Consider the following 14,547-nt stretch of genomic DNA (forward strand, 5'->3'; position numbering starts at 1 on the left):
TGTATGTTTTTTTTCATGGTTATTTTTATGTTTTCGGTCATTTCCTGTTATAGGATGATCATTCTATCAAGAGGCGTGGCATTTCTCTAACAAGCTCAGCACCATACAATTATCATCTTTTTCATCATTCTCAGGCTTTGTTTCTTTTTAAAGGCAAGAAGAAAGGAGTGGAGAGGGGGGCTCAGGAGAGGAGACAATTGAAAAAGAGGGAATATTTTCCTGCGTGACGGGGGAGGCGTGGCAGCTGTGAGAGATAAAGCGCGACAGGGTGAGTGGATGCCATCCACACCCTGAGATGCTGTGCTGGCTGAGAGAAGACGAGATGTTGGTACAGGAGCTGCTACAGAGGGTGCAGTGTGTCATCACTCATGTTGGTAAGTCGAAACATTTTATACCCCACACCACATATTTCAGCCACCTGAAAGGATTGGGTACACTCAGTTAGAAGTGTATGGTTACGCTTTGCAATATTCTGTTCTGTGTATTAAAACAAACACAAAACATAAGGGAGAGGCAGTGTGTACTAGTAGTGGGGGGAGGGGTGTCTTCCATCGTCTCATCAGGACCACTGAGGAAGGAGGAATGCAGAAGGAATGTATGTCACCAGGCTGAGTTTGACAAAGGCTAGTTTTTCCTGTCTGTACTTGCAGGTTCACAGTGAAATTATGCTTTTATCCAGCTGTTACAGGATTTCACTGCATAATTTTTTTAGAACCTTTCGATGTGTTAAGATGAGAGAACAATTTGTTTATGTGCCTGGAGGATTTAGATTCTTTCCTTACATCCTGTCTTGCGCCAGGATCATAACAGACCTAAATTCATATTTTATCACAATTTTGCTTCAAATCCACACACTGGTTCTATTCTAGCAAAAACATTTGTTTTGTTAATTTGAAACATGATTTTTTTTTTTCTTGCTCAGAATTTATTGTGATTAGTTTCAACATCTTCAGAGGACATTTTTTTCTGAATTCTGAAATCAAACTGTCTACCAAAAACAATTTTGAAAAAAAAAAAGAAAATTAATGGTTAATAACTCAAAATTAGAACGTCTAAACACAAATTTCCATGAAGACTCAGATGATTTAAATGTTTTGATTAGTTACCATTTGGCTGCTATTCAGTGTCTGAAATTAATTTTATTGCAAGGTCAAGAAGAAGAAATTACTTTATTTTCACATACAGTTATACATAGAGCACAACTTGACCACTGCATCATGGATGTATCATGAGCAGAAGACAGCTAAGTAGCACCACCAGGAGAGCAGTTAGGGGTTCAGTGTCTTGGTCAGCAACACCTCGACAGGCTAGGAGGAACCAGGAATCAAATCAGGAATGTTTGGTTCCAAGGATGTCTGCTCTAACCCCCTGCACCACACCAGCCTCCATTAATTCATGCTGCATAGGGTTTATTAGATTTGGTTAAAAGTTGTTCAAAAACAGATATTCTGAAGTCATATAGTCTGTGAGCATTGTGGATGCAACATTTTTCACACCTGGGCAATTATCGTGATCATTATCAATATTGTCATACTCATCTGTATTACAAGCAAGTTTTGGAACATTATTTTTTTAGTCTTTTCCACATTTATTATTTGTTTAGGAGAAAACAATGCATACATTTTTATATGTATTGCGAAGGATAGTATGTAATTAAACCATATACAAACACAACCCTTTGCTTCTCCCTTCCACCATCATCCCACCTGACTCCATTTTCATTTTCCCTCCCTCCCTCTCTTCTGCTATGCCATCTCTCCTCTCTCTACTATCTTTTTTCATCTCCCATCTTTGTCTCGTCTCTCCTGTTCTCCATGCTCCGTTTCCCCTTCGTCAGCCAACAGGGAAGTAGGTAAAAATGCTACGTTGGAGATGCTCACATGGCATCCTTCATTGCTGCACTTCCTGCATTGCATCAGAAGCAAATGGCAAATTAAGAGGGAGGAGGGTGGAGCAATGGGGCTTCAGCAAAGGATTGCTTTGGAAACCAAGTAAATGTTAACAGCTGAGTGGGTCTGAAATGATTAATCAGGGACTCCAGGCTCATATTGGTTGATCATCATATTTGCTCGTGAGTGGCCCAGAGGAAGACCAAAGGAGAGATTTATGAATGGAGTGAAAGAGGGCGTGAAGTTAGTTAGTGTGAGTGAAGAGGACGCAGAGAACAGGGTTAGATGGTTGCAGATGATTCACTGTTGCAACTCATGAAGAGAGCAGCTGGAAAGACAGAGAAAACAGTAATTCTGATGAAAATCTGCCCCCTCAAAGTGTTCTCAGTGTTTCTTTCTAAATCCTGTGGGTTTATTTTCATGTCTAGCTTTTTCTCAAAATCATGTATCTATTCATTATATTACTGCTACATCCATTTTTAGAACATCAACTGTCAGATCTGTTACTGAAGCTTTTTGGTGAAACAAATTTTCTCCTTAAAGTGCCTCATTTATTCAGTCCGTGAGTGTAAAGTCTGATTTTTTTGATTGATTTGTTTTCCTGTAGATCTCTATCTCCACACTTAAATAACATCATTTAGTCGACAATATAAATGTTAAGTTGCCGGTAGCAGCATTTCACAAGGTATGTTTGAAAACAGTTTTATTTGAGGATGATACCTCAGATCTTACACAATTTTCAATCTAAAAGTCAGTTGCCAATATATTACATATGTTCAAGAGAATTAATGGACTTTCCTCAAAGCAAAGTTATGTGTTTGAAATTTGTGGTTTGATGCTCTAACTGTGACTGTTAACCTACAATTTAATTAACAAGCAATCTTCCGGATATCAATCAAAGTTACATATTTTAAGTTATCTGGATGTGCTGGTTTGTGGCTGGTGATTTGAAGTCTCAGATTATGGTAACCATGCTTTGCGACTATAGAACACAAAGAGGTAATTAAAAAGATCAATTATAAATAAAAATTAGTTTGACCACCTACAACTAAAACACATATCTACATATGCTGGAATTATTATCCATCAGTGATGTACCCAGTGTTGTACCATTATCTTGAGTGTACATAAAGGAAATTTTCAAGAGGGTTTTGTTTGGTTAGAAAAAGTATCCAAGGCTTTTAGAAAGAAAAAGATGACTAACAATGGATGTCAAAAGCAAAACCCTAAATGGGGAGAAAGGAGAGCAACAAATTAAACAGACAAACAACAATGACAATAAACCCATCCAGAAACAAACTGACATAGCGGAGATGAGTAGTCATGTGACAAAAACATCAATGTTTAAAAGTTGTCATGACATCATGTTTTAACAACATGATGCATAATTTTTCAACCTGCAGTTGTCAATACATTTTCTCTTTGCTATTAACATATAGGGGACAATTCATTAAAGTTATTTAACCGCTGTTAACATTTTATTTTCAAACATACATCAATGTATGCCTTTGTTTTTTTTCCAACAGTACAATTGATACTATGATAACTGTTATTGTGTGAAACATTTTCCAATATGATTGTGCTGGTTACTCAGAGGCGCAGGGCCATGTATTGCAGATAAAACAATTCTATAAAGAGAAAAAAAGCTTGAACAAAAGCTCAACATCTTTGCACAATTCATAAAAGTCTATATCTAAATTTTGAAAACTCTAGTACAGTAATCTATAAAGAATAGAACAGATGTGTGATATCCATTTGAATCTTTCCCCTCATTCCTTTTCTTGCAACTGCTCGGTCCTTGTAATTTTCCAAATTTGAATTTGCAAACTTTCCATGTTGACATTTGTGTCAATTTTTTAAGCAATGTGTTGCTGTGTTTTTGGGTAATCAGGGACCCTGTTTTGATTTCCACGGGGGGCCTTTGTGTGTGTGGAGTTTGAATGAATGATTGATTGATTGATTGATTTTTTCATCATTCAAAATTCAATAAGATATTAAAGTAATTATGATAGTTATTATATAATATTATATAATAATATAACAGATTTTAATAATAATAAGTGCATCAGAGTCTATCAATGATATGTAGGAATTGAGGGATTGATGAAATAAAATGTGAGTGTAGCTCAGTGGTGAGCGCATGCATCGCATGTATGAGGTCCTGTGTTCAATCCCTGGCATCCCCACTGTAAGTAGCTTTGGATAAAAGTGTCTGTCAGATGACTGTATTCTTTTCTAGAATAAATTTACTAGCAATTATGTCATTCTGGACACATTAAGTATTTTATGAAAATCAGACTAACATACACTGTGAATATGGTATCTATATAATTTATAAATTTTGATTTCTTGGCGTGCATTCTTATTTCCACCTCCCAGATACACCTAATTTGCACACGTAAATACACATCCATACCCTACAAACCCTTCTCTAAATAAACACATCTCAACATACATACTGATTAGTTTAATGTAAATATGAGTCATTATGTTGACATTGTTTGTTGCATCCATGTTGCAGTTCTGCCTTGAAGATGAAACAGAGATTTTGTATTCGGGGGCAAGATGTTCTCTTGCTTGGTTGTAAGTGACAATTCTGATATGCTGTTTACATTCTGTTTAAGAAATTAAACTATTTGGGTTTGAAATATTTGAAAGAAGATATTACCACACAATAGAAATTTGTTTGTCAAATTTGTCCACAGTACTGCATTATATTCTCTAAAAATACTTAAAATGATGGTGGTATATTTGCCAGAGCACTCATGGGAATGCTTTTGCTGCTTTTCTTAAAAAAGAACAATGACAGTGGAATGTGAACACGGAGACAGTGACTGTCCGTTCAGTGTTTGGAATAAAGGGACCATTAGTTTGACCTAATGGTTGTTTGTTTGCAATGCATCCCACTATTGACTACCGAAATGTATACATATGTTTCCAGTTGTTCTTATTCTGAAAGAGGGCGCTGAGCTTTTTGGCAGCAACTGTGTTTAAAAAGAAAACAAAACAAACCACAGATACACATGTTGAATGTTTACATTCAACTGCTATATAATGATAATTAGGTGGGTGTTTGGGGATGTTGTCAAGATTACAGATTATATAATGTTGGCAAAAAAAAAAAATGTTATGATGTGATAAAGTTGATGCTTATCTCAAGAGTTAGACTGAAACCTTACATTGCTTGAATGTTCCCTGTTACCTAGTTATCAGCTGTTTTTTCATCATGTGTTGTAATGCTGCTTGATGCTAAAAAGGTACTTTTATTGTTTTTTGTTATTTTTGTTATTTTTGTTTTGTTATTTATTGTTATTTATTTAACTTTATTGTTAATTTTACAGGTTAATGCTTTCTTTGTATTGCATCTATTGCATGTTTGCAAATAATGGCCAATCATAACCTGTCCTCCCAGAGGCACTGGATTGATTTAAGGACCAACTAAGAGATATCGCAAAGTGATAATAGACATTTATTTTGAATAAACACAGGTGGCCTGCTGTTGCTTCAGACCTGTTTGGTTTATTTAACAAGGAACAAAAACATAGTCCTAACTTTTGCCTTTGCAGCAACTATGTTAAACTATGTTTACTTTATTTCTGTGTGCAGTGTACTGTCGTCTGTTCCTCTGATTGGTTATTCCATTATTCTTTACTTTACTCGGTTGGGCTATTGATCGTGTAAACATTTCACCAGTGCCTTTGTTTGCACTGAATTGAAATTACCGTAAACATTTTATAGAAGAAAATAGAGCAATCTTATTCTCTTATTTGTTTCTTCAATATGGATTCATAATTGGCTTGAAATACTGAAAAATATCAGGAATAGTATTGTTAAATTGAGTATAATTATTTGTTAATGTCCATTTCGGTAAATCTATTTTGGTAAATATTGGCAGATTAACAGTTTCCGATTACATTTTTCACGATCACAATCACACAGGCCTATAATGATGAACATAGGCCAGTGGACTTTCCATGGGACTAGACTAGAAATCATGACAGCAATGATAGTTGAAAAAGCCTTCTTAAATTCACCCACATTTCCCTAAATTCACATTATTTCTCAGCCTGTCGTTTATCATGAGACACGTGTCCCACATGACATGTTGACGGTGTATAATCTGAACGATATTAGTCATGGCAAATTTTCCTTTTAGCTGATGATATCACAGCTGCACCAGGATGTGTCATTCACCGTAATGCCTGCATTCAGGCGATACATTATTCATGCTTTGTGAAAGATGGCGGCTGGTGTTTTATTGTCAGGGCCATTAGCTCCAAGGACACAGATAAGGACAAATAATCTTACTCTTGTTCAATTTAAAAACTCCTTGAACTCCCCAGCCCCCTGCTAAGGCAGACCCACTGTTTAATCAAAGAGGGGTGTGTTACATAGAGACCTGTGCTTGACCTCTCAGAGGTGGAGGTCAGGTTGAAGGGAGGGAGTGTGAAGAGATTGCTGTCATGGCAATACAAAGATTGTGAAAATGGAGGCATTTGGCTTAGTTTCATTTGGGATTTCAATTCCAACCTGGTAAAATTATAGATATTTTTATTCTTGTATGGCTGGATAAGCACTCAAGTTGTCATGGATGCGGTTAACAGACTCACACAATTGCAAAATCGGTATGGAATATATTTTGCTTGAGCCCTTCACTTAGTACGTAACATTTTACTTTATATCATACATATACTCATGAATATCAATTATGTATACCAAAAACAAACTCAAACGTTTTTATGCAACTTATGTTGTGTTTGGTTGTCAGTAGATGAACATATGAAGGAAATCTTATTTTTCGAGCTTTTATCATGATATCATATCATAGGCAACAATTCCGATCCGATATGACATATCAAATACTTTTGTTAGTCCTTGACATCTAACAAAAATGAAATGAAATGCAACAGAAATGTACATTTTTAGAGATGTTCATTTGATTTGTGGAACGCTTTTAGGTTTGCCCATCATCAATCATCAATGCTGACATGTTTTTACTGATGGGGCCCATATATTGTTACAAACAAACAAACAAACAAACAAACAAACAAACAAACAGACAGACACGCAGACAGACAGACACAGACACACAGACAGACACACACACACACAGACAGACACACAGACAATCAAAAGGAAAACCAGGAAAAAAAATATTTATTTTGTCAAATCTTCCTGGAAATCATATTAGTGCCACTGACCTTTTTTGTTAATTTTTTAAGTTAAAACACACACACATTCGCAAACCATATATACACACACTTCTTCCTGAGGCCACAAGGTGGTTCAGTGATGTTCTGTGTTCTTCTAACAAAGCTGGATGTATGGCATGTATGGTTCGATTGCTATTGATGAAAATGGATTAGGAATTAAAGGAATCCCTTTATGGACTATAGCAAAGAAAAGCTTTTGTTTTATCACCCTGTTGGAGACAAAGAAAACTTGGTTAGTTCAAGTTGTAGTAGTAGTGGTAGTAGTAATTGTAGAGACACTTTATTGATCCCGAATGAAATTAAGGAGGCCACATATGAAAGCACAGGCCAATGAAAACAATGGCAGAAGTAGATATACCCAGATTTTCTGATCCCTGGAAGTAAATGTGTGACCTGTGGTAGCTAAATGTAGCTGAAGTGGATTGTCTCTCTCACTGAAATGAAGACAATCTGCTATAGAACAAAGAGGGGTGACGAACCTTTGTTCCTGCACACTTGAAGGTGGACAATGGAATGATCAGAGGTTGTGGTAAGTGCTGTGCATCTGGCTCTCATACAGCAGGGCAAATATACCATTGGTTATGTAATGGCGAGGGAAATGTTTGTCAACAGCAGCCGAGTTGTGAATGGAAAATTGTCAGAGAAGGGGAAACCCTGACAGCTTGTAGTTCATGAGGTTTAAAATGGCTGACATTTCATTTGTGTAGCGGGGGAGGTCACCGCGGTCACTGAGGCCCCTGAAATCAACAAGGTCCCTCACTTCCTAGACTGATGTTTGATCTGTTAAATGTGTCAATCTACCAATACTTATGTTGGTAAAACTGTTGGCCTGGACTATTAAGTTCTTATATTGATGAGTTCAGTGTTCCCTGAGTGGGTTTTTTGGAATTTGGTCTTCAACCACCATTTTTTCAGTGTGCTAATGTTATGTTTTATATTTAAACTTTGCCTTTCTTTGATCTTCCCATAATACTTTGATGAATCGGTTGGTTACTGTTGACTTTTGTGTGTTTTATAAGAATACAGTGCCAGTTAGGATGGTAACGCAGCCTCAGGGCGGCACAGACTGGTGTCTTCCTGAGCCAGCCTAGGGGGGGTGCAGGCATGGGCCAGTATCTCCATGAGGCTAGAAGCTTAGGAGCAGGCTTTAGGTTGTACTATCATGGTACTGACAATAAGAGAAATTGAGTAGGAGTTATCTTGGAGGAGGAGTTTGTTGGGAATGTTCTGGAAGTGAAAAGAATGTCAGATAGACTTATGAGTCTGAAACTGGAAATTGAAGGTGTGATGATCAATGTTGTTAGAGGCTATGCCCTGCAGGTGGGAGGTGAGTTTTAGGAGAAGTAGAAGTTTTGGAATGAGCTAGATGAAATAGTTAGGTCTGTCTCATTCTGGGGGCCACATGCTTGGGAGCACCAGGACTATACTGGCAACGTGACCGTGCCCACGGTGCCCAGCACCAGCCTGAATGCACTCGTAAACCACGGACGTAAACAACCCGCCGCTATAGCAGGACCAGGGAAGGCAGCAGCACTGAATACACATGTAAATCTTGGATGTAAACAACCCGCCGCTGCTGCCTTCACCAGTGCTGCTGAATACACATTTCAACACATAAACAACACGCCGGTGTGGCTGTCACCCGAGCCGTGTGCTCCGAAGCACCAGACCTGACGTTATACACGCACGAGAAAGGGGAAAATAAGGGCTAGGACGCTGACACGGAACTAACACTATTACATACACACACACACACACACACACACACACACACACACACACAAACACACACACACACACACACACACACACACACACGCACACGAGTTGTATGTGTGTGTCCCCGTGTTAGTGTTAGCTCCATGCTAGCCATGAGTCGAACTTCACATACTTTATTAAACATTTTATTTATTTTATTGAATGTTAAACGGGCCCCATAAACACGATGTATTTCATGGTTTCTGACCTTCAACCAATAGCTAACAGTGCCGTGCTCGACGCCACGTGTAGGCGCAAGGCGCAGGACCCTATGCCGATCTGGTACCAACGGATATTACGTTCTCCGCGCGGCACTGAAACATCGAAATTAAAACTTCAACGTGACAGTGACAACTAGTGGAACTATTTATATTACACGGTCCCAAACATATCTGTCCCAAAGCCTGCAGTGAAGAGAAATTTTGATGATGAGCACAGACGATTTCAGGAAAGGTGGGAAATTCAATATTTCTTTGTGGAGCACAGGGCACCTCGTCATGTCTTATTTGCGCAGAGAAAGTTGCGGTGCACACGGAATACAATGTGAAACGTCATTACACAACTAGACAACTGCTTCCTCCTTCAAGCCAATTTTGGCTCAGCTATGTGAGAGGAAGCGCTGCCAGACCTCTAGCAAGAAGTTGGAAAGAGAGGCCATGTTCAGAACAGTTCATGTTCAAAGTTCCATTCATGTTCAAGTTAAAGGTTAAAGAACTGTTAATACTGTTAATTTGAATCTGAATAATAATAGATTTCTCTACTCACCAACTCTATGTGGTTTCTTAAGTCTTTCTTATTCGCAGTATTATTATTATTATTATTTTATTTATTTATTACTGATTGATTGATTGATTGATTTTCGTAATTCTTGATTTATTTATTTATTTTGTCTTTGTCTTTATCTTTTTTATTTTGTATTTTGATTTATTTTCTTATTTTGCGTAGAAAATAAAAAAAAATGATATATCGGAGAACAGTGGAATGTTTTATCAGAGCTTTTCTTGTGGAAAACCTGATGCAGCCCAGCCTCACCCAGACCCTAGCTCCAGCGGCCCCCTGGCAAATTGAAATAAGAGATAAAGATGGAAAGGATGTACAACAGGTCCGGGTGATTAAGGATAGAGAGAGAAATGAATTGACAGGTACTAGAAGAGTGATGGAAAGATGGAAAGAGTACTTTGAAGAGCTGGTGAATGTGGAAAATGAAAGAAAGGCAAGGGTAGAAGAGGTGACTATTGTAGACCACAAAGTAGCACAGATTAGTAAAAGTGAACTGAGGAAGCGACTGAAGAGGATGAAGAGTGGAAAGGCAGTCGGTCCTGATGATATATCTGTGGAGGTGTGGAAGTGTGAAGGAGAGGCAGTGGTACAGTTTCTGACTAGATTATTCAACAGGATCTTAGAGAGTGAGAAGATGCCTGAAGGATGGAGACGAAGTGTGATGGTGCCTATTTTTAAGAGTAAGGGGGATGCGCAGAATTGCAGTAACTGTTGAGGGATAAAGTTGATGAGCCATACAATGAAGTTATGGGGAAGAGTAGTGGAAACTAGACTGAGAGCAGAAGTCAGCATTTGTGAACAGTAGTATGGCTTCATGCCTAGAAAAGAGTACTACAGATGCAGTATTTGCTTTGAGAATGCTAATAAAGAAGTATAGGGAAGGCCAGCAGGAGCTGTGTTGTATTTTTGTAGACCTAGAAAAAGCATATGACAGGGTGCCAAGAGAGGAACTCTGGTATTGTATGAGGAAATCTGGAGTGACAGAGAAGTATATTAGACTGGTGCAGGACATGCATGCTAACTATGAGACAGTGGTGCAGTGTGTTGTAGGGGTAACAGAGAACTTCAATGTGGAGGTGAGAGTCCATCAGGGATCAGCTCAGAGCCCCTTCTTTTTTGCAGAGGTGATGGACTCGCTGACAGATAAGGTTAGATAAGAGTCTCCATGGACCATGATGCAGATGGCATGGTGATCTTTAGTGAGAGCAAAGAACAGGTTGAGGAAAATCTAGAGAGGTGGAAGTGTGCACTGGAAAGGAGAGGAATGAAGGTTAGTCGCAGCAAGACAGATTATATGTGTGTGAATAAGAGGAACCCAAGTGGAATGGTGTGGCGATTGGGAGTGGAGGTTAAGAAGTTCGAAAATTTCAGGCACTTGGGGTCAACAGTCTGGAGCAGCGGAGATTGTGGAAAAGAGGTGAAGAGACGGGTTCAAGCAGCTTGGAATGGGTGGAGAAAAGTGTCAAGGGTGCAATGCGATACAAGACAATCAGCCAGAATGAAAGGAAAGGTATACAAGACAGTGGTGAGACCAGTGATGCTGTATGGCCTAGAAACAGGTACACTGACCAAAAGACAGCAGGCAGAGCTATAGGTCGCAGAGATGAAGATTTTTTGGTTGTCTTTGGGAGTGGCCAGTATGGAAAGGATCAGGAATGAGTCTATCAGAGGAACAGCACATGTTAGATGTTTTGGAGAGAGGGTCAGACAAGCCATACTGAGATGGTTTGGTCCTGTACAGAGGAGATAGTGACTGTATTGGTAGTTGGATTCTGGAATTGGAGCTGCCAGGCAGGAGGTTTCGAGAAGATTTATGGACGTTGTGAGAGAGGATATGATGGTAGTTGGTGTGAGAGAGGGGGATACAGAGAATAGGGTTAGATGGAGAAGGTTGATTCGCTGTGGCAACCCCTGAAGGGAAAAGCCGAAAGGAGGAGAAGACATTGCCAGTTCGGATGGTGTCTGTCTGACTGAATGAATGAGTCACTGCCTTTGTAGATGAGCTTGTTTCTCTTCTTGAATTGCAAATGAATTAATTATGAGTTGCTCACAATTTTTTCAACAAAGTATTGATCTAGTTGTTTTGGTCTGTACATGGTACATGTTGGTGTATGTCAACTACAAATTGATGCTTTTGCTCCTGTGACCTCATGCCATGAAATTGTGTAAATGTTTTAGTTTCCTTCTCAAACAAGGCAACCCATACCCTCATGTGATTTCAAATGGTTCAGGAAAAAAATCCGAAACTTCATTTCTATTCAATGGTCTTTCTTGTACATCCTCTTTAAAGATCCTTTTTTGGAGCCCATCTCTTGTGAACCAATCAGTCCACCTATGAATTTGTGAGGAATGCCATCTTGACAGTATGTTCTGCTTAGTCACATGACCCATGAAGGTCTGGGATTTAAAGGACTAGTCTATCCCTTTACAGTAAAACTGTAGTCTATACTGGATCAAAATACATTCCTCCTTTTCCACTGCTTCATGTTTGTTGATATGACATCAGAACTACATTCTCTGTGCTTCCTCTTCCTGTCTCTTGGGAGGGGGCGAGGGTGGGGGTCTTCCTTATATCCTTAGGAAAAACATTTGTTCCCACTGCGGTGTTGTGCAGTGAGTTCACTAAAGCAGAAGGCGCCGACCACTCCTCCTTTTCTAAATTCTCAACCCATCTGAGAAGGAATCTCAGTTGGGTTGTTCAAAAACAACCTAGTGAGATGGTTCACTGGAAAAGGTGTGTTAAGGCCAAGAAGCAAGGCACATATTATTTGTCAAAATACACCGGCATCTGTGAAATTTGACATGCTGGATTGCTGAACCTCTTGTGACGCAGAGCGAAGAGTCCTTGACCCAGATACGAAAGCGCAAGTCACAAAAGGGTAGCATTTTGGAGTCACAGTGTGGAAAGCTTTGGCCACAATGAAACAGAATTACCACAGGATTGAAAAAAAATGCTGAAACAGACTTGAGCACACAGGGGGAGAAATTTGACCCATCATTCTGTCAAAATGAGAAAAGATCTCAATTAGTTTGTGGTTAAAAAGCTTGTTCATTATTGTTGATGTATGATTAAGGGGTTGGGTAGAAAATTGCTTCATTGCGTTGTCACCTTACATCCTTAGCTCCACAGTGATCAGGACTTTTGTCTCACAGCATGGGGGTTCCAGTGGCTGATCAGGCACTCTTTAAGTTTGCATGTTCCAGTTGGGCCAATGTTGCGTCTCTGCAGGTGTTCTGTGTTTCTCCACATAGCAATCCTTGTAGTGGGCTGGTTTCAAACTCTGCTCATGTGTTGTCTGTTGGGGAGAATGAGAGAGTGAATGGTGGCATGTAATTTCTCTATATGTGCTTCTGTGATTGATTGGTGACTTGTCTTGGTGAAACAAATCCTCTTGCCCAATCACAGCTGCAGTGATAATCCACTGCAAATCCCCTTCTGTTTTCAGAACAAGCAATATATAAGAATGAATATGAAATCCTTTACAGCAGTTTAATTTTAGTTAATGTGATTTGGAATATCTTTCATAATTTATTTTTGGCATAACGGTATTTATGTTAACGGAACGGAATGGCATTGCCAAGGTGTTATCACAGTTTTTATTCCAATCGTAAATTAATGATCAACATAATCTCAGCACCACAATGTGAGTGCGTTAAAAAAAACTTGGACACTCATGCTCTGACACGCATGCACTATTCTTCACTATAGTGTGCTGGTGGGGTGGTGCCAGGACTGGTGAAGTCAACAGACTCAACAAGGTAGTGAGGAAAGCCCAATTGGTGGTGGGACTGAACCTAGACCATCTTCAATAGGTGGCAGTAGGGAGGGTGAAGGACAAACTGGGAGCTATCCTGGACCAACCTTCCCACCCCCTGCATGACGAGCTGTGGCCGATGAGCAGCTCCTTCAGCCAACGATTCATCCCACTTCGGTGCAGAACTGAATGCTTCAGATGCTCCTTTGTGCCCTTGGCCATCAAACTATACAACAGCAGTCTGGATGGCAACTCTGCCAAGCCACACACATCCTGCCTATTTTTGTTTATTTGATTCATGTAATTGCTATTGTCACTCTGTTTATGTTGTCGTTTAGTTTTGGTTGTGTATTTTTTGCCCTTACTGTTCCTTTATGTTGTCCATTATTATACCTGCTGTTCTTGCTGTCTTAATTATTCATTGGTGTCTTGCAATCTTCTGTCTCTCTATTTATATTCATATTTATTTTACTTTATTTTTTGACATTATTACTGTTACGATGCTGTGACAAAGGAATTTCCCCTATGGGGATCAATAATGTTTCTTATCCTAGAATATTTATATATATACCATTATTAGGCAACTATTACTGTGCAGAATTATTATGCAACTAAATGAGAAACAAAGATTTTCCCTCCTCACTTGTTTATTTTCACTTGTTAAAGTGAGAATAAACAAACTCAAAACTTACTTTAAACATTTCTGAAATAAAAAAAAAAAAAAAAAACACTCACTCACACCTCAGTAACCAATATAGCCACCCTTCTTTTCGAAAAGAGTCACAAGCCTTCCATTCAGGGAGTCAGTTTTTTAGCTGGTCAGAATCAACTTTTTGTGCAGCTGCAACCACAGCCGCTCAGACACTGTTCAAAGAGGTGTACGGCAGTGACTTGCAGTGAGGTTCATGGCTGGTGAGGCACTGACGTCATCACAGTCAGATTTACAAACATATGAACCTTACAGAGTAGCTTATTCACTATTTTATTGGCAGCAGTTAACGTGTTTTGTTTAAAATATCATGTCAGCATTCTTTACATATACAAACTGTAGCACAGAACAAAAGCACATTAAAAAAAAACTTTACTATCTCTTACCTTTACTTATAAATGAAGTCCATGTGCCGCTCCTTCTGAGGAAAAGCATCGATAACT

General features: G+C 39.0%; 1 protein-coding gene across 1 annotated transcript in view; it reads left to right on the top strand.

Moving 5' to 3' along the window:
* The first annotated feature begins 258 nt into the window (after positions 1–258).
* mcf2l2 (MCF.2 cell line derived transforming sequence-like 2) overlaps positions 259–14,547 on the top strand; it is a 200,296-nt gene continuing 186,007 nt past the window's right edge. Inside the window, exon 1 of the mRNA XM_086146490.1 lies at positions 259–374. Within this exon, the coding sequence (XP_086002616.1) occupies positions 296–374 (79 nt within the window). The 5' untranslated portion in view covers positions 259–295. The remainder of the gene's footprint in view (positions 375–14,547) is intronic.

Source organism: Fistularia commersonii, chromosome 1, assembly GCF_037954325.1.
Source record: "Fistularia commersonii isolate RoL2024-O1a breed Wild chromosome 1, RoL_Fcom_v1.0, whole genome shotgun sequence".
Lineage (NCBI taxonomy): Eukaryota > Metazoa > Chordata > Actinopteri > Syngnathiformes > Fistulariidae > Fistularia > Fistularia commersonii.